At 44.1% G+C, this 27,633-nt stretch overlaps 1 protein-coding gene across 3 annotated transcripts in view; it reads right to left on the bottom strand.

Moving 5' to 3' along the window:
- RCAN2 (regulator of calcineurin 2) overlaps nt 1-27,633 on the bottom strand; it is a 264,666-nt gene that overhangs the window by 12,259 nt on the left and 224,774 nt on the right. For all 3 annotated transcript variants that reach the window (XM_048219640.2, XM_048219642.2, XM_026507320.4), the window contains exons 3-4: nt 12,304-12,477; nt 8,260-8,431 (exon numbers count right to left, since the gene is read on the bottom strand). In XM_048219640.2, the coding sequence (XP_048075597.1) occupies nt 8,260-8,431; nt 12,304-12,477 (346 nt within the window). The remainder of the gene's footprint in view (nt 1-8,259; nt 8,432-12,303; nt 12,478-27,633) is intronic.

Here is a 27,633-nt window from a genome sequence, read left to right on the forward strand (position 1 = left end):
CTTCCTGGAGACGTGTACACTCACAACTGCCTATTCATAAGCTCAATTAGGGAGTGGAGAAAGAACTTATTTTCTAAGTAGAAGTGGAAAGAGGATTCTCGATTAAAACCCATATTCCAGGGAGGAAGAAACATTCCAGAGACAGAAGTCCTTTGCACATTCCTTCTCTCCCATACCTTTGTGCTTCCATGAGCTCACATTTCGTTTTGACTGACCCGAGAGAAAAGCGCTGTAGGTAATTTTGAGGGTGGGGTCAAATCACTGAATGGCAGCTCTGTCCCTTGTCCTTCGCGTAGCCTCTGTTTCCGTCAAAGAATGCCCTCTAAGCTTGGGAGGCAAAGAGTATAAAGCAAAGCACACACCACCCCAAGCCCATGTAAAGTTCAGAGAACAAGCCCATGTAAATCACCACCACCACCTCCACAAAAGATAGGCATATTGTTCTCGCTGCTGGTAGACACTGTTCCACATGCTTTCCGCACCGTAATTCCTATACTAGCATAGGAAACATCTCTCAGCGATGTCCTGCTAAATGATACTGCTCAGAGCAGAATGATCATTGCACCCACCATGGACTGGGTAGTTCCTATGTGCCGGGCACTGGGGTGGGTACCTCATGTATATTCATTATTCCATCTAAATGATAACCTTACAAATTGTCAAAAATTACCATAAAAAGAGGTGCAGAGAAGTGAAGTAAATTGTTCAAGGTCACCTCAAACAAGTGGAGCTGGAGCTAGGACTCTAATTGAGGTTGCCGAGGCCAAAGCATGGCCGCCATATTGCCTCTGCCATTTAGGATTATGGTGGGTATGGTGCAGGAAAGACACCAGGGCGGCACACAGTCTTCTCTGTCTCAGCGGGTCTAGCATCAGCTCATGTCAGGAAACTATGATCCACATACATGATGGGCGTTCTTCCTCCTTACCCCTCATCCTCTGTCCTGACCCACATCAAAGTAGGAAGGCAGAAAGGGTCCTTGGTAAAATGGGGTGGGAGGAGAGGGAGAGATGGGGCACGGAAGAGAGGGTGAAGGCAAGAGAATGCTTCTATCCTTCTGTTAGGAGAAGCGTTCTATTTCAATAAAGGAAAGTTTGTTGATCTTTGGGGGGTTTCCCCTCTAAGACTGGATGAGGGGGGCCATGGATCTTCATTCCCTCCTGAGTCATTTAGGACCTAAAGTACTTCATGGGGACAACTGGTTGACTGAGGACCTGAATTCACAGCTGAAGACAAGAAAGTGGAACCCTCCAGGGAAGGTATGGATGAAAGAGACTAGGAAAATATGGAGGGAGCAGGGCTGGGAAGATAAAGCGAGACTGAGAAAAAGGGCTCTCTGAAGCCCGTGAGGTGGGGCTCATCCACACGGGTGACAGAAAAGTAGCAACATAAAGAGAGAAAGTCTGAGAGGCGTGAGGTTTTCCTCTCTGGAAATGACCATCTCGTTTGACCTTTCCTGATATTAAGGGCCTGGCTAAGGGCGTAGCTCTGGGGATGGTCATGTGTCTTTTCTGTTACTCTACCATGTGCATATTTTACCTGTGAAAGCAGAGAAAGAAGTATTTTATAGTGCTCCTCGCCAGTGATCAAAAATATTGTGGAGTATATGCTGAGAAGAAAGCTTTCCGAACATTTTTTTTCCCCAGGGAAAATTCTTAAATCATAGGTTTTTGCTTGTTTGTTTATTTTTGTTTTTAAGTAGGCTCCTTGCCCACTGTGGAGCCCAACGAGGGGCTTGAACTCACGACCCGAAGATCAAGACCTAAGCTGAGATTAGGAGCCGGACATTTAACCAACTGAGCCACCCAAGCACCCCTCCAGGGAAAATTCTTCAAAAGGAGATGGAAAATTCTGAGCATGTGGTCCAGGATCACAGATCTGCGTGCTTCGGGTGGGGATGACGGAAGAGACGGCGTGAGTGGGAACACTGGAGCCTGACTGTTTTATTTGCTTTTCATATCTGTGATCAGAAAATAGCAGTTGTTGAACAAGAACTGAAGCTTATATAATAGTCATACCACATGCACCCAAAACATAGGTGTCCATCTATATTTAAAAAATGGAATTTTCCTTACCTTTGAATCAATGAACCTGGAATAGAAACTGTTTCTTCCTTGTAAGTTATATGTATTAATGAAATGTATTTTCCTTGTAGAGGAAATGCTGTGTGCTAGGCAGCAAACCAGCAAAACTGCTTTACTATGGCATATTTTGATGGAGAAGAATTTTGGGGAAAAAAAAGGCTAAATATAGCAGATGTACGCAACTTGAAACTTGGGCACCATTTTAAGCCCTCCTCTGCAGTTAACTAAAATTGATCTCCCTCACAAGAACTTAAAATAGCAGGAGGAAAAAAAAAGGAATAGACAATGACTTTCCATATCATTCCCTGCAGGCATTTTCAGTGACAATGAACGTGACCTTCCAGAGCCATCCTAGGGAGCAGAATAAAGCCTGGCATTTCACAAGCCACCTCTGATTTACCACCCATTTAGTACATTGGAACATCTTCTTGTTTCCATTTTGGCTGATTGGTAGAGATCAGCTGTCTTGCTGGTCTGGGTTTTTGTTTTTCCTATTTTGCTTTATATCTGAAAACAACACAGCACCGTACTCTTTCTGGAGTCAGGAATAATAGCTATAAAATAAACCAAAATAAATATTCGATTCATCCTCCACTTGGTCAAAGCCCATCTTCTTTTGTCTAGATTGTTAGATGATGGGCTTCTCTAAATTCCCTAGGAGGACTCAAGGCAATATAGAGAGCCTCTGTTTGACAGAGCCGGTAACTGCCTGTAAGCAGAGCAGAACACAAAGTCTGATCCCCGTGTCCCACAGGGCAGCAGAGAAAAGCATTCAACGGGCCTTAAAGCCTCACCCAGTGGCTGTGTTTCAGGGGGTGCCGATAGGCACAGAAATGAAAGGTGGAGGAACACATCGTGTAAGTTGTTTTGCATTTTAAAAATTTCCTTTGAAGGAGCGTATTTGAACTTACCAGCTGTGCAGCCTTGGGCAAGTTACTTAGCCACTCTGTGCCTCATATGCCCCAGCTGTATCTATGAGGAGACTAGCAACCCCTGTCTCACAGAGTCGCTGTGAGCATTAACGGAGATAACAGAGTAAGGTGTCCAAAACAATGCCTGGCACACAATAAGCCCTGTATATGTTTTAACCCTTGTTTCTATTTAAATTTTTTCCCTAATTTATCTATTTCACTTAGTTTGGATCAAAAACAGAACATACAGTCACGGGGACACAATGAAGAATGCTTGAAATGGCGCCTCTCACATTTTCCTGAGTATAAACTTGTTTTCACTGCAATAAATAGAACCAGACTTGCTTCTCCAGGGTTATGTGGCCCTTGTGTCATAAGAGGCGTTATGACAGCCTGGGAAGGATTTCAAAGGAATCCCACAGGCTTGGGTTTGACCCTGGTTCCACTGTAACTGCACTCTCCATGCTTATTTCAAGAGCCTCTCCAGAAGCTCCAGGGAGCATGAGCTGTTCCTGTCTGGAAGAGGGTCACCAGTGTTCCTTTCCCAGAGAAGGGGAGTCCTGTTTTGCTCCTGCTCCGCGGAGCCTCCATGAAAGTGTCCTCTATGAAAGGGTCTTGCTAATGCCCATCCTTGCCCTTCAGGGCGGCCGGGCACGTTGGCGTTCCCGCGAGCCAGCTGGTCTGCTGAGGTGATCCTCACTCCGCCCCAGCGCCATCTTGCCCTGGATCCAGGCTCCATGGCGCTCTTTCTTCAGACTGACTTTAGCTCAGCATCTTTTGATGCCCACATCTCCTCTCAGTCACTCGGCTCTCCCAATTTAGCTGTGTTAGTCACTCCTCTGAAGCAAATCGCATCCCTTTGAGTTGCTTTCTCTGCTCTGATGTTACTGTGTTTCTGCGCTTCCGGAACTGAGGCAGCCATCCCTTAATATGGGATGACTTACAATTCCTTACTGCAATGCTTCTGCCAAAGGATTAAAAATGAATCTCACGAAATCTTTTTTTTTTTTTCCCCAAACGGAAACACTCGAAGTCCTCTCCTTGAAGAAAACATTAATTTAGTGTTGCCTGACTCAGGCTGGATAAAGCCACAAGAAAGCAACAATTTGCTGGTGAAGAACGCATCTCTAGGCAGGCTGATGGCGCTGATCTATTCACTCATTCACGCATGCGTTCATTTGTTTAATATTTATTGAGCATCTACTATGTGCAAGGTGCTCCCAGGTGCTGGCAGTACCAAAAATCGGGAAGACAGTGAGTTGAAAAATAGCGAACTACTGTAGGAGGAGTGCGGGAGCATCTGTGCAAAGTGCCATGAGGAGGTTGAAGAAGCAAGTCCCTGCGCTGGCCCCACGTGGGGAGGGGGACCGTTGGGCATGGGAAGGACACGGGGTGTGGCTGTGCTCCTTCACTGTCGTGGCTGGAACAGCTGCAGACACCCAGGCTTCTAATAGAGCCTCTGTGATATTTTCAACTCTACTGTTGGCTACAGATCATCCATCTGTGTGGGGTAAAGAAGCTTCAAGGACACAGGAAGAGGACAAATGGAGAACTAAATAAAGAGAAGCAGCCTCGAGTTGCTGGCAAAGAATGGAGGGAACGATATCTCAGAGAACACACCCGGGACACAGTATCAGTCATGCTTCAAAAGCAGAAGACCCTTGCTCTTCGCCCTTACACACATAGTGCACAGGCCCTCATTTGCACGCCTGCCACACCTGGGTTTGGCTTTCTGCGAGTCACAGTGGCGTTAGAGAAAACTCTCGAGTCAGGGTTAGGATAAATGTTTTGCCAGGGTCACAGTGGAGGAGGCCTCACGTCCCCCGAGGCCATCAGTGTCCTCTAAGGCCACGGGATCTGGCCACGTGGGGGAGTCAGTAGAGCCAGGTTTGACATTTGTCTCTGCCACCAACCAGCTGTGTCCCTTTGGGCAAATTCGCTCACAGCTTAGTGTTCCGATCTGTAAAATGGGAATATTAACCATTGCTCTCTGTGTGCTCGCCACAGGGCAGAGTGCATCAGAGCACGTTTACTGGGTAAGGGAAAGCCAGGCTGAGACGGTAGCAGCACCATCGGTAAGTTAGTCACAGCTCACAAAAGAACCCCCTTGTTTTCTCTGCCTCCTGAAGACCATTTCGTTCCTCCTTCCTCCCTCCCCCGTGCCAGGCTCTGTAAGCCTCCCTTCTGAGGCCTAACTCCTACTCCCCTCACTCCTCCTGCCCCCATCAGCTCCAGATCACACCCACCCTGGCAGTGTCCTCCAGACCCGGGACTCCATCAGCCAGTGAGGGTATCCAAGACCCGCCCTCACCTTGTCTTTGCATCAAGCTTTGTGAACAGGAATTACACATGAATTCTCTTTCCCATTTTAGAGAAAATGATTTGCATTTACCGGATTCCTGGCTCCAAGGGAGCGCACCTGAGGCCGGCTGGGATCTGACAGTCAGGACATCTGACTTGGCCTGGGCCTCCTTTATACACAGGGAAGGAGCAAGAGCACTGCCTTGGAAGCCTGGGCAAGTGACTTCTCCCCTGTCTGGGCCTCTCAGTTCCGCCTCCTGAAAAATGCAGGCTGGCCAGGGACTCCTACGCCCTCCAGCCAAGACCTTAGAGATTCTCTGAAGCTCCATTTCCTGGTATTTGAGCAACTGTACCAGGTGTTCAAACGTGTTCTCATCAGGGTCCGTGCAGGAGACTTCTGCTGGCAGCTCCAAGCCTCTTGGCTTCAGTCGGTCCATCCGGGGCTGTGAGTGCCTGCTTCTGGAGTGTCCTGAGTTACCATGGGAAATGCTTTCACAGGGCTTGACCTGGGCAGACCCAACTTATTTTATATACTTCACATTTACTCATATCACAGACATGGCTCTTTGCATGGGAGGTACGTTGAGTCCTGATTCCTGTATGTAGACGAGGCTTTCAAAGAAATCACGTTTCACGAATACCTCTTATTATTATATTGCTTCTTCCCTCAGCTCCTCTTAGCCAGGCACCTACTGCTTCTCACAGCGGCTCTTTGAGGGTGGAACCCATGGCCACTGCAAAGGCTGCTGGGATGCTGAGTGCCTTGACGGCAATTAGAAAGAAACCCCAGGCAGCCTGCTGTCGGGAGTGCTAGAATTTAACTTTTGGGCCACATGGCACAGCCATTCTCTGCAGGGAGAGCTTATTCCTCAGACCAGCCTCATCCTCATCCGAGGACCCACCAGGGAGCCCTCCCTTCCTGGTTTGCCTGGGAATTTCCTGTGTTTGGCACTGAACGTTCCCAGGAAGCCTTCAGTCCTGGGTGAACCACTGTTCTGGTGTGGTCACCCTAAGAGGGGTCGCCCTAATAACCAGGCTCCTCAAATTTCCGTGGGTGTGAGAGTCATCACGTGTGATGATTAAAACGGCAGACTCCTGGGGTGGGCGAGTCTGGGGCAAGCGTCTTCCGGAGCACACTACGAAATACTGCTAAAAACTCGTACATCTGTCATCGCTGCTCTTTATCACTTGGCCACCGGTGGCTCCTGAGAATTCTGGGGAGCTTTTAAAATATACTAATGCTTGAACTTGACCCAAATCAATTAAATCAGAATCCTTTAGGGTACAGTCTGGGCATTGGGATTGTATTTTTAAAGCCCCCTCTCACACCAGGAGAACACCTAGTGGAACAGACACAATGGGCATTATGTACCCTCAGACCCACAGTGCCTAAGACCTCAGTTGCACCTGCCTGCAGGCCCAGCACTTCCCACCATTTCTCCTCTTGCTTTAATACAGGCAAAATACTATCAACGGAAAAAAGAGGCTGAGCCAATAAAAACCAAAAGCAGTTCTTTAGGGTCTCAGAATTGCAATTTGGCGAACACAGATGTGGGCAGCAAACCAAACAGTGCTCCTCACCCCAGGGAACAAAAATCGAGCATTTTTAAAGACCTCAGGGAATGCTTGTATACGTTGTTTACGAACAATTTTGATGGGTGTTCGTGGCAGACTATCTTGGCTGAATCTGTTTGGTTGCTAAGGCTGTCACTAAGCAAAATCTCTTAGTATAGAGAGTTGCAGGCTGAGTTCTTGGAATATCATCATATGTGGTTGGGCCCAGTTCAAAAGTTCATGGTCCTACCGGGTGAGGACATGCCCAAATCCCATCTCTTTTATGGGCCTTCTAGCTCCATTTTAAAACCCCTTGACAGGGGCGCCTGGGTGGCACAGCGGTTAAGCGTCTGCCTTCGGCTCAGGGCGTGATCCTGGCGTTCCGGGATCGAGCCCCACATCAGGCTCCTCTGCTATGAGCCTGCTTCTTCCTCTCCCACTCCCCCTGCTTGTATTCCCTCTCTCGCTAGCTGTCTCTGTCTCCGTCAAATAAATAAATAAAATCTTTAAAAAAAAAAAAAACAAAAAACCTTGACATAAGCGACCTCATTTCATTTCACCTATCACAATACGTGGGAGTATTTTTCCAGCGAGGTGGCAATGTCTGCTGAAAGTGAGGATGACATCACTTCTAGGTACAAATGTAAAGAAATTTCGGATCAGCGCACAGGAGATTTGTATAAGGATGTTAACTGTAGCTTTGATTGGAATGGCGAGAAACTGGAAACAGTCTTAATGTCCAACACAGGAAACTGGCTGAATCAAGTGTGATGGTATATTTGCCCAGTGGAATACTATACTGCCCTGAAAATGAGACAATCTGAGCCACGTACACCAACACTGGAGGAATGTGACCATAAGATTTTTTTTTTTAAGGTAAAGGCTATTGTGATCAGCTTCTTGCAGACCAAGAGGCTTCACCTTGGCAGGAAGACTGTCTTGTTTCAGAAGGTTCCTGAGCTTTCCTACGGCAGCAGTAAAAGAAGGTTGCACAGCACAGAAGCCTCGTGCCAGCTGGTAGAGCGTATTTGGCCTATTCTGAGAAAACCATAATATACCATAATATACCAGAGTATACCAGGATATACAAAACATACCAAAATTCCTTGCGGTATAGAGAGGAATCCCTAAGAATTAGGTAGCTCTTTCTAATCTTAAAGCATCTGCATTGCAGTGCAGGAGCAGCACGGACAGACATTTAATCCTGGTTCCCAAATTGCTGTTAAACAAGGACAAAGTCGGAGGCTGGTTCTTTCTCATCCATCAGCCCTCTCGCCGTCCACACATAGCAATAAACCCATTAGAAATGCACATGTTACCATGAGCCCCCGATTTCAAGGCTGTTCATCCCGTGAGGCTTTTCTAGGTTGCTGACAACGTTTATTTTCCAAAGGAGTCACAGAGCCTACCTGGTCCTAGTTTGGCCACGGCATAGAGGAGGTCGTAGTTGAGCACTGGCGTGGCATCGCTGATGGGCTGCCAGCCAACGGGAGGAGATGCCGGGGGTGAGATGAGGAATTGTTTGGCGGGCTGCGGCGGCGCCAAATGCAGCTTGTCACCGTCTGTCTCTGGAGTCTGAACCTTTCAAACAGAGGAGAAACGAAGACACAATATTCATTAGGGCCTCCGATGGGCCGTGTTGGGACCCGAAGGTGCAGAGTCTCATTTTCAGCCTGTGACAAATGAACCAGTGAACCAGGCTATCATAATAATCACTGCTTACCACCCACCATATGCTCAGTTATCCTGTCTCATCCTTAAAACGGCGGCTCTCGACTTGTAGCGTGCATCGTGATGACCTGGACAGCTTACAAAAGCACAGACCGTGGAGCCCCAGCCCTGGAGTGTCTGATTCAGCACAGCTGGGGTGGGGCCCAGGAATCTGCATTGCGAACAAGCTCCCAAGGGAGGCTGAGGCTGCTGGTCCCCAGACTCCTTGCTCCCTTTCCTTCCTTCCTCTCTCTCTCTCATTCTTTTGAGGTGATCTTCACATCACATGAAATTAAACAATCAGTGGCACGGAGTACATGCCCAGTGTGGTGCAATCACCACTTCTGCCTGGATGCAAAGCGTTTGTGTTGCCCCAAAGGAAACCCTGTGCCCATGAAACACTCTTCCATTTTTGCCTCTAGTCCGACCCTGGCAACCACCAATCTGCTTTCCGTCTCTATGGATTTGCCTGTTCTGGACATTTCACAGAAACGGAATGAAAATACGTGACCTTTTTTGTGTCCAGCTTCTTTTACTTCGCGTAACGTGTACAGGGTTCACCCAGGTTGTAGCGCCCACGGGGACTTCAACCCTTTGTATGGTTTAATAACATTCCAGTGAGTGATGGACCACGACTGGTTTATCTGGTCATCCACTGGTGGACATTTGGATTGTTTCTTCCTTTTGGCTCCTGCGAGTAGTACCAGCGTGGATATACGTGTACAGGTATTTGTTTGAGCTCTCTTTTCAAGTCTTTTAGGTACACACCTAGGAGTGGGTATCTGCTGCGTCAGATGGTAACTCTGTTTAACTTTTTAAGGAAACAGGTGGGGTTTCAGTAGATAAAAACTGAGCTTTCTACAAGCAACACAGTTACTAGCAGCACGGGATTCAAACATGGGTCTAAGGCTAAAGTCTATGTTCTTAGTTTTTAGATTTTATTTATATTTTATTTTATTTTATTTTATTTTATTTTACTAAGAACATTTAACAAGAGATCTACCCTTTTTTTCCTTTAAAAGATTTTATTTAATTATTTATTTGAGAGAGAGAGAGAGAGAGCGCAAGCAGGGGGAGGGGCAGGGAGAAGCAGGGTCCCCGCTGAGCAGAGGGCTCGATCCCAGGACCCCAGGATCACGACCTGAGCCGAAGGCAGGTGCTTATTAACCAACTGAGCCACCCAGGCGCCCCAAGAGATCTACCCTCTTAACAAATTTTTAAGTCTACAGCATATTATTGTTGACTACAGGTACAGTGTCGTACAGATGATCTCTAAAGCATGTTCACCTACTTTAACTGAAATGTATACCTGTTGATTAGGAACTCATCATTTCCCCCTCTTCCTAGTCCCTGGCAACTACCATTCTACTCTTAGGTTTTATGAATGTTACAATCTTTGATCCCTCATATAAGTGGAATCATGCAATACTTGTCTTTCTGTGACTGGTGTATATTTCACTTAGCATCATGTCCTCAAGGTTCATCCATTGCAGAATGTCCGTACTATCCAAAGCAATCTGCAGATTTAATGCATTCCTTACCAAAATCCCAATGGCTTTTTTTCTTTTTTTTACAGAAATAGTAAAAAAACAATTCTAAAATTCATGTAGAACCACAAAAGACCACAAATATCCAAATCAATCTTGAGAAAGAAGAAGATCATACTTCCTGACTTAAAAATATATTACAAAGCTAGAGTAAGCAAAATAGTATGGTACTGGCATTAACAGACACATAGACCAATGGGCATATAGAATAGAGAGCTCAGAAATGAACCCACACACGTGGGGTCAACTGATCTTCAACAAGCGTGCTAACAGTACACAATGAGGAAAGGATACTCTCTTCAACAAATGGTGTTGGGAAAACTGGATATCCACATACAAAGGAATGAAATTGAAACCTTATCTTAGACCATATACAAAAATTAACTCAAAATGGATTAAAGACACAAAACTAAGACCTGACACAGCAAAAATCCCAGAAGAAAATATAGTGGAAATCTTAATGACATTGACCTTGGCAATGTTTTAATAGATATGACACAAAAAGCACAGGCAACACAAAGAAAAATAAACAAGCAGGATTACATCTAACTAAGTCTTCTGCACAGCAAAAGAAATGATCAACACAGTGAAAAAGCAATCTGCGAATGGGAGAAAATATTTACAAACCATATAGAGGTTTAGATTATCTCCTTATCCATATATAGGATAAAGAATTAAGGAATTCCTATGACTCAAAAGCAAAAAAAAAAAAAAAAAAATCCCCCAAAACAAAAACAAAATAAAACCTAATAACTCAGTTAAAAAATGATCTAAGGACTCAAATAGACATTTCTCCAAAGAAGATACATAAACAGCCAACAGGTATATGAAAAATATTTAGGTCACTAAGCATTAGGGAAATGCAAGTCAAAACCACTGTGAGATATCGCCTCACACCTGTCAGGATGGGTATTATCAAAATCCAATAAATAAATAAAAGACAACAAGCGTTGGCAAGGATGTGGAAAAATCGGACCCCTTGTACACTGTTGATGGTAACGCACAACGATGCAGCCGCTATAGAAAACAATATGGACACTCTTCCAAAAAATAAAAGAACCACCATCTGATTGAGCAATTCCACTTCTGGGCATTTATCCAAAAGAACCGAAATCAGGCTCTTGAAGAAATATTAACACTCCTGTGTTCACTGCAGCACTATTCACAACAGCCAACGACATAAATGTTCATCGACTGATGAATGGGTAAAGAAAATGTGGCATCTACATACGATGGAAAACTACTCAGCTTTAAAAAGAAGCAAAGTCTATGTTTCTTCACTGTGTCATCTTTGTAGAGTTCAAAGATGGGAACAATGGTTACTGACCAGTAAGAGATGGATCAAGATATCTAATGATGAAGGGAAGACACTGATGGAACTAATACTAGGACATTGATTTTCTTTTTTTTTTTTTTTTAAGATTTTATGTATTTGTCAGAGAAAGAGAGAGAGAGCAAGCACAAGCAGGGGAAGCGGCAGGCAGAGGGAGAAGCAGGCTCCCCACAGAGCAGGGAGCCCAATGCGGGACTTGATCCCAGGACCCCGGGATCATGACCTGAGCCGAAGGCAGATGCTTAACCGACTGCGCTACCCAGGCGCCCCAGGACATTGATTTTTCTATTGCTGCGGACTCTGTGAGCATTGCCAAGAATTGCCCATTCCCTTTTGGAATAGCCAGTATTTATTTCTGCATGAAATAAAACACAGAATTGATTTCCACATGTTTGTCATGTTTTCTCATGGATAGGAGTCATTGGAAAGGTATACAGTCCACTGAAACTAGGATATAACTGAAATTTTAACCATAACCCTGCTAGGAAGTTTAGGAGTAGCTGTGAACAGACCATTCTTACTACAACCCCCAGCTGGTGTTCACTGTGCATTTACCAAATGCCAGGCAGTTGAACACACGACAGTTCATTTAATCCTCCCAGCAACAGTCTGGGGTGTGTATCCTCCTCCTCCTTTTACAGGTGAGGAAACTGAGGCCCAGGAAACTTGCCCAGGTGAGAGCCCAGGCTGACGGCCCTCAGAGCCTGCTTTCTAAACCTCTGTGATGTCCCTGCCTGGGAATCCATGGTGTAGGTTTATTTCTCCGTGAACTAATTTTAGACTACAAACCAGCCTGAAAGTAGAAAGGGCTCCATTTATACTTTTAAAAAGCAAAAGATAATATGGAGCAAGAACTACCTTACCTGTGCAAAGTAGAGTTTTAATTTTTTCCCTCTGAACTGGGTTTCATGAAGCTCTATCCTGGCTCGGGCTGCAGACTTGGGATTGCTGAAGTTTATTCGGACACGTCTGAAACTCTTAAACAGCTGGAACGTCACGCAGTCATCGTAAGTCCGAAACAGACCCTCAAATTTTTCCTGATAAAAACAAACAGAGGAAAATCCATTGGTCATGTATCTTGCACGATGCCTGATCCGACATAAATAACTAAGTAAACAAATAGGCTGTTCTCGACATAAAACAGAACGCTAGTAATGTATTTTTTAAATTTAAAATCAATTAATTAACCTATAGTATATTACTAGTTTCAGATGCAGAGGTCAATGATTCCTCACTTGCATATAACACCCAGTGCTCATGACATCACGTGTCCTCCTTAATGCCCATCACCCAATTACCCCATCCTCCACGCCCCTCCCCTCCAGTAACCCTGTTTGTTTCCTAGAGTTAAGAGTCTCTTATGGTTTGTCTCCCTCTCTGATTTCCTCTTAGTAATGTCTTTTTTTTTTTTTCCATTGGTTGGTCTGTTACCAGGTGTTAAACATGCTTGTGGATTCAGTGGAAGGACTCATAACCTGGGTCCTGAGATCTGTAGAGGAGAGCCAGTGGGGTTTGAAATGCATAAAAATCCTGGAAATTATGCAAAATGTTGAGTAAGTTTCTACGTATATGTATTTTTTTTCTGGAGAGAGGGATCATAGTTGTCATAAGAGTCTTAAAGAAGTCCATTATTGCCAAAATATTAGCGCTATCGAGTAAAGTATGTGAGAGATATTATTAGCGATTATCAGTCTTGGTGGCACTGCACAGATCGTGCCATGTGATTAGTCCTGGTTCATGAAATGTGTGCAGAAGGCAAGAAAAAGCCCTTAAGAATTTTTTCTCTTTCTCTGAAAATGCCATGTATTCCAGATGATAAACCATTTAGAAGCAGGATTCTCCTCAGCCTGGGCCCCTGAGTGGCTGCGTGGAGCAGAAACATCTTTCTCCCTACTCCCACACATCCTGTCGTTGACTCTGCCTTGGCGAGGAAAACAAAAAACAACAAACAAGCCTCTATTGCATTCAACCCCTGAGATCTGGAGACTGTTATTCCCCCAGCATAACCTAAAACCTATCACAGCACAAAGCAATCATTAAAAAATTTTGATTCGGTACAATTTCAATTCAACTAAACAAATCTCTATTAAATGCTCACTTTATATAAGGCATGGTCTCTGGGCTTAAGGAGGATACAGAGATGAGTATCATTATGTTCCGACTCTCAATGGTCTAACAATCTATTATGAGAGGCAGACACAGACACAAATAAGAGAATGCCCATAAGGCTGGGGGAAGGCATATAAGGAAAATTAAGAGTATTGAGTATATAGATGTCTGTGTATAATATTATTAATGTTATTAATACATATATATTAACCATCTGTCTGGTTCCTCTTAGCTTTATTTTTTTTTAAAGATTTTATTTATTTTTTTTGACAGAGATAGAGACAGCCAGCGAGAGAGGGAACACAAGCAGGGGGAGTGGGAGAGGAAGAAGCAGGCTCCTAGCAGAGGAGCCTGATGTGGGGCTCGATCCCATAACACCGGGATCACGCCCTGAGCCGAAGGCAGACGCTTAACCACTGTGCCACCCAGGCGCCCCCCCTCATAGCTTTAAAAAAATTCTTGTTATAAGTAACAAAACCAGTGCATGTTAGATTAATATATGTTCTCAGTGGAGAAATTGCTACTAAGCAAATAAATAACTTCTATTTAAACAAACAAACAAACAAACCCTGATTCTTTTATTTCTACAATGAAAGGTGTATCGTAAGTGTGAGTATAGGTGGGAACGAGGATGCACGAAGCTGCGGCAAGATTCACCGAATTTTGATTCGTAAGGGACCTTCGGGATAGTTAAGCTTTTCCTTCTTCACCTCTATCGTTTTACAAATCAAGATTCTGAAGTCTGAAGAGACAAGGACCCACCATGGTCACATGGGCAGGTAGAGGCAGAGCCACCACCAGGCCAAAGTCCTTGTGACCCTGCATATGAGATGCTTTCCACTATACAAGGATTTACACTGCTGGACTGAGACAGAGAGAGAGAGAGAGAGAGAGGTGCTGTGGCAGGAGTCAGAGACGGGGAGCAGTACACTGACCCAAGGCTCGTGTGTGACCACATCGAGCAGAATCAGCAACGTGCCGGGGGGCTGTAACATCACTGACCTCTGGGGTTGCAGAGGAAGAAGAACCCTGACGTTAGAGAAGGCCTCCTTGTCTGTTGGGCACCCAGACGAACATGTCTTAGACCCCAGAGTCCATGGCCCGTGACCCTTCCAAATGCTTGGGCCATTTTTGAGATTCTTCAGGGCATGCCTGTAGTTCTTCCCATTTTTGAGTCCTGGTTCTTTCTCTTTATACCCTATCTATCCAGTCCAGAACCACAAATGACACATTCAGAGCAAGTGTTTTTCTGGTTTTTTTTTTTTTTTTTTTAAGTTTCATGACATTCATGGAGACTTGAGGGGTTCTTTCTCCCCTTTCCAGCCTGTGTTCTTATTTCCCTTTCCCTTTCAAGATCAAAACGAGAGTCTTTCCTTATCTATTCCTTGGGTAGTTTTTCCTTCATCTCTCAAGCCTTGGGATCAGCCAACTGGTGGGCCTGGGGCCTCCACCACCACTCCAAGCGGGTTCATTAAGGAATTATTTCCCAACAGTATTGTGCTTTCCTGAATAGGAGTCCTGGTAAAGACAATGTTTTCTGGTTCCTCACAATGGTAGTACCCTCAGCTGGTCATACCATAGTTGATGGTTTAATTAATCTGGGGAAATTTTCAGGAATGGAAGGAATGAAGAGATTAAAAGCTTTTATTTCTTTACAGAAATATTTATATTTCTTTGGACAAAATTCTTGTGTCTCTGTAGCTCTATATTTTTCCACTGCCAGTTTCACTTTCCCATTCCATCCCCAGGGCCTGAGCGTGGGCATGGAGACTAGCCCTGGAGGGGAGGTGTTCTTTTCCTTTGACTAATCCCTCGTTTGCATTTTTTATTTCTTCTTTATGCCTCACATCTCAGTCATTCAGAGCTTTTTGGCCTCAAGAGCCTGGATTAGGGGGAAAAAAATCAAGGAGTCCTAGCTTTGGGCTTGGGTCTACGTGCATTCTTTGGGAGGCTTTGGCAGATGTCAGTAACTGAATACAATTGTTTTCTCCACTGATCCTCCCAAGAGGGCCCCAGACAGCTACTGCATCAAGCTAGAGTTGGCAAGTCACAGGAACCTCTTTAATACCCCTGGTTGCGGGCTTAGGCTGATAATCAAAAGAGGTCTTTCACCAAACCTGGGGTGTGGCCCAGAGCTCAGGGACCAGGGTTTTCACAAATTCTACAGTGATCATCATCATTATCAGCTAACATTTATTTGGCTTATCCTCGAGGTCTGCACAAGTCTTTTGGGAACTGGTAGCGGCAGGGGGCAACAGCTGGCCAAGAACTGGGGATTCACCGGCCAACTCTATTTTCTTCCATTAATGACATGATAAACATTTCATTGGCAGAGGCAACAGAATAGGAGATGAAATTGGTTAGGGGCAGGGGCAGCACAGCGACCTGGACAGACAGAGCCAGCCACAGGTTGGGGTCTCTCACCTGCCTAGAGAGCAAATCTATGCTTTCAATGCTCCGGTTCCCCCCAGACACACAGTGATACTTTGTGGTCCTCTGGCTGCCAGCTTCCTCCAGTCTGGTACCCCACAAACCCAATAAATTCCTCATGTCCTCAACAGCTCTCTTTGTAACCGTTGGTTTGAATAAAGTTCCACAGCAGTGATCTCAAATTCTGGTCTCCGTACTGTGCCACACACTTAAAAATTATGAGAATCCTAAAGAACTTTTGTGAATGTGGGTTTCATCTACCAGTGTTCACTGTACCAGAAACTTCAAAAAATATACATTTATAAATATATTTAAAAGTAATAATAATAAGCCCATTCTATGTTAAAATAATATTTTTACGAAAAATAACTGTTTCCCAAAACAAGAAAGTGATTTAGTGAGATTGGCATTTTTTTACATTTCTGCAAATCTCTTTAATTTCTGATTTGCTAGAAGAGACCTGAAATCTCCCATTTGTTTCTATGTTCAATCTGTTACACGATGCTATTCTGTCCGAAGGGTGTGACTCAAAGCGACCCTCACCCAAATATATGGTTGGGAAAGGGGGGAGTAACTTAATAGCCTTTCAAATATTCTTTGAAATTCCTTGTGAATAAGGGGCGCCTGGGTGGCTCAGTTGTGAAATTCCTTGTGAATCGCCTTTCTTGATACTTCATCAAAACTCGACAAGTGGAAGTTTCTTCAAGTATATTACAATGTTAAATCTGAAGCTACAATCAAGTAACATTTTTATTTGATTATATTAAGATCTATTTATCTATTTTGCACCTTTGGGTTTTTTCACGCATGCACGATTCTGAAATGGCACACGTTGGTCATTTGAAAAATAGTGGTTCCTTGAGTTATACAGCTTTTCCAAATGTTGACACGTTTCTTTACACAGCATAAAAAATCACATTCATTAATATTACCACATATATTATTGAAAAGTCTTTAGAAATTGGAAGGCTGTCAGATTCATGTTGGTAAATATAGGTTTTCCAAAATTCTACTTTTAGCTTGAAAGTTCTTTCCTTTTTTCCTTTTTTTTTTAGAGATTTTATTTATTTATTTGTCAGAGAGAGAGAGAGAGCGAGAGCACAAGCAGGGAGGGCGGCAGACAGAGGCAGAGGGAGAAGCAGTTTCCCCTCTGAGCGGGGAGCCTGATGCAGGACTCGATCCCAGGACCCTGGGATCATGACCTGAGCTGAAGACAGATGCTTATCCAACTGAGTCACCCAGGCATCCCTCTTTCCTAATCATTGGCGACAAACACTGCCACTTATTTTCCTTGGAGTAACAGGCCCATTCATTCATTTTTGGGACAATGTCTGCCAAATACTAAGTCTGCATAAGTACAGTTTGTCTGTTAGTTGTTCTTTCAAGTAAAAACGGTGTTCCGCAAGAAAAGTAAATCTCTAGTTCAGCTTAGAACAGCCTCCAATGTTTCCTCAAGTCATATATTGTATTTCGGGATGCTGCAGGAGTGTACTTTATGTGTTCTTCCCATTTTGCTATGCAGATTATTAAAAAAGGTATATGCTCAAAGATACAGAGTTAATAAAATTAATACATTTTATGGCTTCATCAGCGGCATTAAGTAAAATTGGTATTTTTCTTTCTTTCTTTTCCTTTTTTTTTTCTTTTGAACTGTGAGTGTGCGGCTATAAGGAATAAAAGTAATACTGGTGTAGGTCACTGCCCTGCATTGACTCATACCCAGTAGCAGCAATTTTAACCACCATTGCTTTTGCACCATGGATGGAAATGTCAACACAGCTGAAAAGGAAAAGAGTGTCTTAGTCTTGTTATGGAAATGGTTTTGACCTCATGGAGAATGATCTTGGGAACTTGTAGGAGTCTGTAGACCATCCTTGGAGAACTGTGGTACCATAACATCTCAGAGAAAGTGAGGATTTAGTTGGCTTGGGTTGAAGAACAAGAGGTCTAGTGAGAATCTTAAGAAGGCCAGCTTTCCTTGTCCGTCTGAAGGAACAGTGCTATCCTTGATGATCCAAACACCTGCTAGGAAGCCTGACGCTGCTTCTATCCGCATTCCAAACGATCTGTATGCCTCATACGTGCTTCAATTGTCTCACTTATGGTCCCCTTGGGTATAAATTATCTTAATAAGAAATTCAGCTTCTCTCAAAATCACAGGGAGCTTATCTGGCAGGTAATACCTCCCAGAACCTGCTGAAGAATGAAACAATTCATGTCGGTTTATCACCTCTCGATGGGCTCTACTGACAAGTCCGGGGCAAATCCCATGTTTAGGGATCACACTGGATTTTACAGGCCGCTTAGGAGGGCCTCCTGTCAGAAGGACTGCTATTGATTGATCTGCACTAACGCAGACCGCTTGGGGGAAAGGGGTACCAGGCGTGCGGGGCGGGGGGCGGTAGATTTTTACATCTGGATTTTTAACCTGTCAAGATTTCTCAGGCCAGGCACATTTGTATGAAATCACGCTTTCTTTTGTGGTCCTGATGTTACCTAAATAGAAAATCACGATGAAAAGGAGGCTTTCACCCCTTCTTTACTGATAAAAGAAGTGGACAGACCTCACGTCACATGACTGCTTTGGGAGAAGAGAATTCGCTGGTGAAGGTATAAAAGCCTTTCTCCCTTCTCAGTGGAGTCCTTGTGAGAGACGAAGACCGAGAAGTCAGCTCCAAACTCCAAAAGGACCCACTTTGCCCTAAAACCTCATCACTGGCTTCTCTCAGCTGAACACGTTCCATGGCCTGTGTTCCGGTCTGTTCTTTCGTTCCGACCCTTTAAGCCCACGGTGGCTGGATAATGTTTCTATGCAAGAGCATGCGTTTACTCAATTCTCGTGAAGGAAGTCTCCATTTCCCTGATTTCACTGTGCTGCCATCCACACATTTAGAACTGGAAAGACAAACCCCTCCCCCCCCCAAACTCCTCTAAGCCAAGAAAATGCACAGGGACCACAAACTGGAATGATCCTTGAACGGGGGTCAACCTCAGCTCTATGGAGCTTAAAGCTTTGATGACTTGGGACACCCGTTTTAGGCAAAACAATACAAAAGAGGCACCAAAATGGAATATTTTTTTAATGAGGACAAAAAATTCATAAGAAATAATTTTATAAATTTTGCAAAAAAAATATATGACCCTGTGAAACACACTGTCAGGGCCCTGCTAGGGTCTGGGTATAGCCTCATGCGAAGAGGACCTTAAAGCTCAAACGTCACTCAATTTCCAGGAAATACGCCTAGAGAATGACAAGTATACTGGCCATGACAAAGAAGTCTGGAGCTGCAGTGTACAGGACGGCTGAAACAGCTATGCCGCTCGTCTCACTCTCAGCTCATGAGGACCCTTTCCCTCAATGTTTTGAATCACCAGAATGAAAGGCAAGAAACTCGGATCTGGAGAGTTTCAGTACGTGGATCATAGAGAAGGCTGAGGCTGTCCCTGCCACACACACCAGAATCCATTTTGTAAATAACCAAGACGGAGGCTGGAGGAGGAGCGGGTAAACTGGGTGCTTGGAACCTGTCCCAGCAACTGTTCAATAAAGGATGATGAGGGCTTGATGAGTGGACTCAGAGAGAAACCTCCCGGACGCACTGTCTACGTGCCTAGGACCTTCGCTGGGTCTAACTCTGTGCAGCAAATGCCCACCCTTTGGGCAAGTGAGACCCTTGGAGCACCTGCACCCAGGGCTTGTTCTGATGGGTCACCCTGCCCCCACCAAGAGTGCCCAGGGGGGTATGGATCCTGTACCAAGCAAGATACCATTTGTGGATGCCTACATGCTCCCTGCCTGCTGCAGGATACTTGTAAGTATCCAAGGGGGTCTCTGAATACCTAGGGAAGAGTGGGAACGGGCACCCCCACAAGTGTTAGGGGCGGGGAGTTTGCCTGGCTTACCCCAGACCTCTGAGAGAGTAATTACGAGCACAGAACTCTGTTACATGCCACGAATTGGACGTATCTGCATGCTTTTAAATACAAAGGAAGGCTCTAATGATCCTTTCAGAGCTGCCCCATTTCATCGTACAGCATCAATGGCTGCCTTAGTTCAGGGCATTTCCTGAGGGTGAATGACAGCTTCTTCCTTCTCTGGGCCATCAACTCCCCTCCTTTGATCATTAATCTGCAAAAGCACCTACGGCTGCCCCCAGCCCTGACCAGACAGTAGCTCTAATTGTGCATGTGTAATTGATGAAATGCACAGCCTCTTTTACAGCTTGTAAGACCAGGAATTGCATTTTAGATTCATTTAAATATTGTTTTATCTATTTGATAAAGCATAAGGCCATGTTAGTAGCACAGACTCTAAAGCCACACTCCCTAGTCCAAATCCTGAACCCAGGATTTGTGCAAACCTGAGCAACTGATTGACGTATTTGACACCTCAGTCTCCATATCTGTAAAATGGGAATAGAATAATAAGTCTCTATGTTACAGGGTTTTCCTGAACATCAGGTGAATTAGTATATTTAAAATTTTTTTTAATATGTTCAGTTTTCCACTGTATAGTACATCATTAGTTTTTGATGAAGTTTTCAATGATTCATTATAGTTACGTATGACACCCAGTGCTCATCACAACACCTGCCCTCCTTAATACCCCCACCCCCTCCCCCCTGAAACCCTCAGTTAGTCTCTCATGGTTCATCTCCCTCTCTGATTTCTCCCCCTTCAGATTTTCCTCCCTTCCCCTACGGTCCTCCGTGCTATTGCCTATGTTCCACATATGAGTGAAACCACATGATAATTGTCTTTCTCTGCTTGACTTACTTCACTTAGCATAATCCCCTCCAGTTCCATCCATGTTGATGCAAATGGTGGGTATTCATCCTTTCTGAGGGCTGAATTATCCAGATCAAGATCTATACTTGTGACCTGTATCTAATCCTTAGAGACTGTAAAGAGCAATTATAGGAATGCCCAGAGTAATATTTCATATAAAATGAAGTCTAATTATATGAGTATGATTTTGCTGAGGTCATTATCTATCTAAGACATTGAGTCCAAACTAACCATCATGATTTCTTTCTTGGCCACTAAGCTTTAGAAGTTTTTCTTTACAAAAACAGCATGGTAAAGTAAATAATTCGCAGGAAGTATCAGAAGGGTAATTGCTGTCAGTTGGTCCCTTTGGAGATCCTGTACCACCAGCAGGGGCCGGGGCTCAGAGAGACAGTGAGCACCCGACAAAGGTGCCAGCCACTGCCAAAAGTATTTGAAGCTCAGATATATAAGAGATTCATTAAGCCCCTCGCGTCTGGCTCCGTTCGTCCCTCTAACACACTTCAACGATCTTTCAGACAAGTCCATCTCCAGAACTCTATTCCCCATCTTCCACGGTCTCCTGAACATTTCCTTAGAGATATCCAATAGGTGCCTTAAACTTAATAGCTCCAAAGCCAAATTCTCCGCTGGGGTGTCTAAATCTGCTACCCCTTTCTCTCCATGAATGGCCTCCACCTCCCCAGCTGCTCAAGGCTGGAAGCCGTGGGTCACCTGATATTTTCCCTCTCCCTCCCTCCCACAGCCTGCCCACACCCCTGTCACATCCTACCACTCAACAAGCCCTGTGTTCTTCCAACCCTTCACCCTTCCACCAAGTCTCAGCTGGCTACAGCTCTCCCTATTATGGCACTAGGTCTCTCTAGACTTGGTTCTGGACTCAACTTCGAAAGTATGCTGCAAGAGAGGTCTTTCTAAAAGACAACATTCTGATTATACAGTTCCTGTATAAAATCCTTCACACGGCTTTTAGAACACGGGTTGGCTTAGCACTGAAGGCCCTTTATAAAACAGCCATCACTCACCCCACTAATCTCATATTCTACCCCTTCCCTAAGCCATCTCCTGTACACGAGCCAAACTCCCACTCACAGCTTCCCAAGGCAGGCGATTCTGTATCTCCAGGCCTTCTCTCACTTGCTCCTTCTTCTGCCAGTGACACCCTTTTCCTTCAGGTAACTTTTACTCCCATATTCCTTTTGTCCAGTTTTATTGAGATATAATTGGTCCATCCAACATGGAACAACTTCAAGGTATTCAACATAATGATGTGATATATGTATAGACTGGGAAATGATCACCATGATACGTTTAGTTAAAATAGATCACTTCAACCAGTTACTACTTCCTTTCTTGAGAGGAGAATTTTTAAGATCTACTCCCTTCGCAACTTTCAAGTATACCAATACACGTTGTTAACTACTGTCATCGTGCTGTACATTCCACCCCATCAGGTAACTTCTGATGGTCTCTCGAGCTCTAGCTTAGGTGTCATGTCTGAGAAATCCCTCCTGAATCCCGTGGAGGTTAAGATGTTCTTCCCCTGAGCTCCTAACAACACAGTGATCTAGTTCGGGTAATTGCTTCCTCCCTAACTAGACTATAGAAACTTTAAGGGCAGAAATGGTGTCATTTTTACCCTTGTGTCCTTTTCACAGGTATGCATTATTGAGTGCCAACTGTGTACCACGCAGGATCCCTGCACTATGGGAAGGACTCCCTTGGTAATGAAATGAACAAGGCAATGTGGAGAGAACAGACCTCCCCTCCTCCCCCATGTTTTTGGTGAATTTTCTCTTTTCTTCAAAGTCACCCTTCAATAAGATCAATAAATGTGTACTAAATGCATGGGTGAAGATTCCCCATCCTATAATAGAGAAGCGAACGTCAAATTGTCCTCACTTCTTCCCTGAAGTCTTTCTTGACCCCTTCCCCTGACATACCCTCCCTCCATTTGGGGTTAGCCTCCACTTCCTTTGGTTATTTCACACACTCTGAATCTCCTTTCAGAATAATGAGTCATCAAAGTGTGTGTGTGTGTGTGTGTGTGTGTGCACACACGTGCGCGCACGGTCAAGATAGACTTCAGGGAAGAAATGGTATGTGACAGATGGATGGCATATTGACGTGTGGAAATGAGTGGTGGTGGGGGGGGATTTTGAAGAAGCTTTTTGTTCCAGGCAGGAGAGCAGCCATGATCAAAGCATCTCTATAGTCCTAGGAATCTGATGTCCCCTCTAAGGCAAGCCATATTGGGGGACTGAGAAAAAAGAGGACAAAAAGGATAGTTGATCCTCAGCCCTATTTCCTTCTCTAGGCCTGGCCTTGCGGCACACCCGTAACTGTTTTAAATACTTATAGAATTGAGGAATATGCGACACAAATGAGATTTGAGATGCTATTATTTTAAGGGTCAGCTCTTACGTGTTTCTTACGGCGTTTGTTTTCCTGGCGATATGCTCCACTGACTATATTTTATTTGAATTCTACACTACGGTCATGGGCCGGTGGATGCACACGGAACAAAGTGTCCCACCAGCTCAGAGACCGATTTTGGAAATGATCCCTTTCCTGAATGCCATACGGTGTTGTAACTGGAAGACGTAGGAAATGTACTTCTGAAAACAAGTAGTGTTCTGTCTTCCCCAGATTGAACTGAAGCTTCTGTTTTAATATAGGGCGGTCAATAATTGATGAGGACATTTTTAGTGTGTTTAATGTTAAATTAAAGGGCTAAATCCTAAATATGGTCCATATCGCACCCTTCTGAAGACAAGCACTTTAAAATTTAATCCATTCATTTTACCATTTGGCATACGACCAAAGCAAGCTTTTCAAAGGCGGCATGGTATCCTCAACTTATTTTTCCCATGAAACTGAAATGGCATTTGCATTCCTTTGAGATGCAGACATGAGCAACTTTTTTATGACTCAATCTTTAAATCTAGAAAGAAAATGTAGTTTGTTATGCTCCTAATGGTCCTCTTCACTGTTCTTCTTCCTCCTCTCAATTACACTTTTTCCTGTTTATTTAGCTTCTCTTCTCTCTGTTCTTTATGTAATGACATAAAAAGAATACTTGTTAATGATAAAACCTTACATAAAATTAAATCCCTCATGTTCAAATTCCTTGAGATTTGAAACTAAAATGATTGTTTCAATCCGCTACAAATTTGGAAGACAAACTACCTGAGTGAAGGCTTCCCAGATTGAAACAGGACAGTCAACGCCGATCATGGCTGAAAGGGATCTACTAAAAACAGCACCAACTCTGCGGCTGTAGCTGTAGGATTTGGGATTGCAATTTTGCACCGTGATTACATTTTCACCTGGACGCTTATGAAACAGCCGGTCCCGCTCTCTAAGCCCCGTCCCTATGACAATACATTTCAATCTGACAATAAAGCTCATGAGGCAGATGAAGAAATGGGTTGAAAGAGACTCCACATTTCCCTTATGCGGCCAGCCAGTCAGTGACAGAATGCCCACTTCATCCCAGATGGTCCGGTAGCTGACATTCTCATCTTAACCTCTAGGCTACCCCACTGAGGGCAGAGAGAAGCTGGGTTGATATGGTTTTATCCCTTCTGTTCCATCTCACCCAATGAGATGGACGCATCTTTGGTCTTCAGTCAACTTTGCTCATGCACATCTCACAGACCAGCAGCAGTGTGAAGAATTCTCGTGTCTTCCTAGGAGAGATGGATGGAACCTGAAGAGAAGCTTCTCCTGTCATAAGGATAGGAGCTTCACATTGGCATTTCAGACTAGACGTAGCTGCAGATAGCATCATAGTAATGAAAGTATGTTTTGTTCCCACAATACCCACATTTGTGTGTGTGTGTGTGTGTGTGTGTGTGTGTGTGTTTTACACACAGAAGTTCAGGATTGTTGGACATAGCCTGATTTAGGGCCAAAACCATTGTCAGCCAAGAAGAATGATTTGCTTGAGAATTCCCTTCTCTCCCTGTGACAGAAAGTTTGGGGAGCAGTATGCAAGCTGGATGAAGCCAGTAACTTGTCATCGGTGTCCACTATAACGAGAATCGCTATACCATGTCTTGCGGGAGCCAGGACACTTTGAAGGGAGAGTGCTACTGATTGTACTGCGACATCAGGACTGTTCAGGGCATGCTGTGTATGTGGTCATCAGTTGGCTGAGCCTCCGAACCAGTAATTCCAAAACTGTGGTCCCCAGCACCCTAGGAAGACTTGACAGTCCTGCTGATAGGTGGATCCTGTCTGAACATGCCAGCCTGCTGCTCATAGCAGCAAGGCACGCACTTATTATAGACTTTCTCTCTGCTAAGGGCCACTACTTTGTAACTGAATGAGACAGTGACAGAATAAATTTTTAAGGGTTACGAAAGTTATCGCCTTCATTGTCAACACTTAACAGACCTTCCTAAGTGCAGGCAGGGTTCTAAGTGTTGTACGTCATCCTGAAAATACAACCTATAGACCACAGACCAACAGTGGCAGCTCCAAGGGGCTTGTTAAATAAGCAGTACCTCAGTCCCATAAGGCCCCGAGCCCCACTGATTCAGAATCTGCATTTCCCCAAGATCCCCGGATGGTCAGCATCCCATTTAAGTTTGAGAAGCACCAGACTGGAAGACATGGGTTGGACGGTTTGAGGCATAAGAGCTTCCCAGCTCAGTGGCTACACTGATCTATGGAACTATGCTGTTGGGAATTAGCAGGGCTCTTCTTCGGGATTAGCTGTTTTCAACTTTTTACGTTCATCAAAACATTTGTAGAGTTATGATGAGTGATGACACCCATTGATTGCTCATACCATCACTACACTGTTTTACTTTGATTATTATCCTGTTCCTTGCGATTATTATCCTATCCTTGTTCTTTGTTTTCACTGGGTTCTTTACCTACTATGAAGAAGGAGCCCATCGGGCAGGTGAGGCACTGTGTGGGAGGTTCCCATGAACAAGTGAAGAGGAGAACCCGGAGAGATTTCCAAATAGGACAAGCTTTGGCCTCAGCTGATCAATAACGTGAAGTGCAATCTGCCTTGAAAATCTCCAGAACGATTTATTTCTGCTGCGTGTCGCTTAATCAAGGCACATTTGAGACCAACGAGTATTTATGTAAGAACAATACCAACCTTAGCTTTGCTACATGAATGTAAGCATCAGACCTCCCTATCTCACTCAGTTTTTTAATTTAAATTCAGTTAGTCAACATAGAGTATATCATTAGTTTCCGATGTCGTGTTCAATAATTCATCAGTTGTGTATGACACCCAGTGCTCATCGCATCACGTGCCCTCCTTAAGGCTCACTCAGTTTGAATGACTTTTCCCAAAGGTTCCCAGTGATCAAGTTTCCTCTGCAACATCACTTTCATATCTATTCTTAGAAGGGACAGTAGAGGTGACCTATTCCAACCCCTTTACTTGAAAACTGAAAGAGGTAAAGCATAGAGCAGGAGGTAACACGCCCAAGGCCTCATTACTAGTCAGAGGCAAAACTGCACTTGAATTTGGGTCTTGAATATACAGACATGATTTTTAAAATCAAGAGGACATTACAGCAATTTTTAAAATCAAGAACGTCCTCTGGTATGTTTCGACCTTGTGAACGATGCAAGGCTTTGAATAATCCAAAGATATTCAGCGGTATAGTGCTGGAAATCATATATTCCCTAACAAAAACAGGTCTGTGATAATTTTTTTTTCAAGAAAGTGTCAAATACAAATTTCATCCCAATTTTCCCTATCAAAAAGCCAAGGCCAAAAGAGGCAAAGTGATTTGTTTAAAGGTTACAGACAAGTGACAATAATTCAAGGTCAAACATAACATTGATCAATTTTACTTAAATTCATCAGAAAAAAAGATTTAAAGAAAGATAAGAAATTGCTGACTTTCAGAAAAAGGTTTCTTCAACACAAAGAATAGTAGCTTCCTAAATGGGTCTTCTGAAGTTTTCAAAAAAAAGGTCTCAAGAAAAATGGGTTTATTTCCAGGGATAACACCTAAGTCACCATCTCATGAAAATCAGAAGATAATGTTGATGTCTCAATCAAAATTTAAAACCTCTATTTTTTTTTTAAAGATTTTATTTATTTATTCGACAGAGATAGAGACAGCCAGCGAGAGAGGGAACACAAGCAGGGGGAGTGGGAGAGGAAGAAGCAGGCTCCCAGCAGAGGAGCCTGATGTGGGGCTCGATCCCAGAACGCCGGGATCACGCCCTGAGCCGAAGGCAGATGCTTAACGACTGCGCCACCCAGGCGCCCCTAAAACCTCTATTTTTTAATTAAAAAAAACAAAAACCCTGAGCCTACTTAAGAAAAAAAAAAATCACAGCCAAAGGCAAATAGAACCAAAAGCATTAGCAGGAAAGAAATAGCAGCATGGGGAGGTACCCACAACTGGGACCTAGAATAGCATTAAACAAACTGACCGGAACTGTTTGTGACACTCCTCATTGTTCCCGCTTTTAAATTTCTTGACACATGGGGCTTTGGATTTGTTGTTTCAGAAAACATTCTTTGTTTCACTGCATCAAGGGTGTGCATTTTTGCCTGTTTCATCACAGAATCACATCTGTCTCATTTTTTCTTCCTAGAATTTCTAAATGCCTTTCTGTTTTTATTTGAGGAGAGATACGCTTTTATTTCATTAGTAACACCGCGGAATTGTACGTCCGGGTTCTTAATGATGCATTTGTTTTATACCAGTGGATTCTTGCAGTCTCTCACCACAGAATCGCAGCGATGCTGAGGCCCGCATCCCGCTGGTTGTACATTAGTCACGACAAGATTTCTCTTCATCTCAGTCTTGGCTTATTTCTACCATTTTATGTATCTCCTATCTTTCTCTTTCTCGAATTAATATTTTCGGTTA

This window comes from Ursus arctos, unplaced genomic scaffold (assembly GCF_023065955.2).
Source record: "Ursus arctos isolate Adak ecotype North America unplaced genomic scaffold, UrsArc2.0 scaffold_29, whole genome shotgun sequence".
In the NCBI taxonomy this organism is placed as follows: domain Eukaryota; kingdom Metazoa; phylum Chordata; class Mammalia; order Carnivora; family Ursidae; genus Ursus; species Ursus arctos.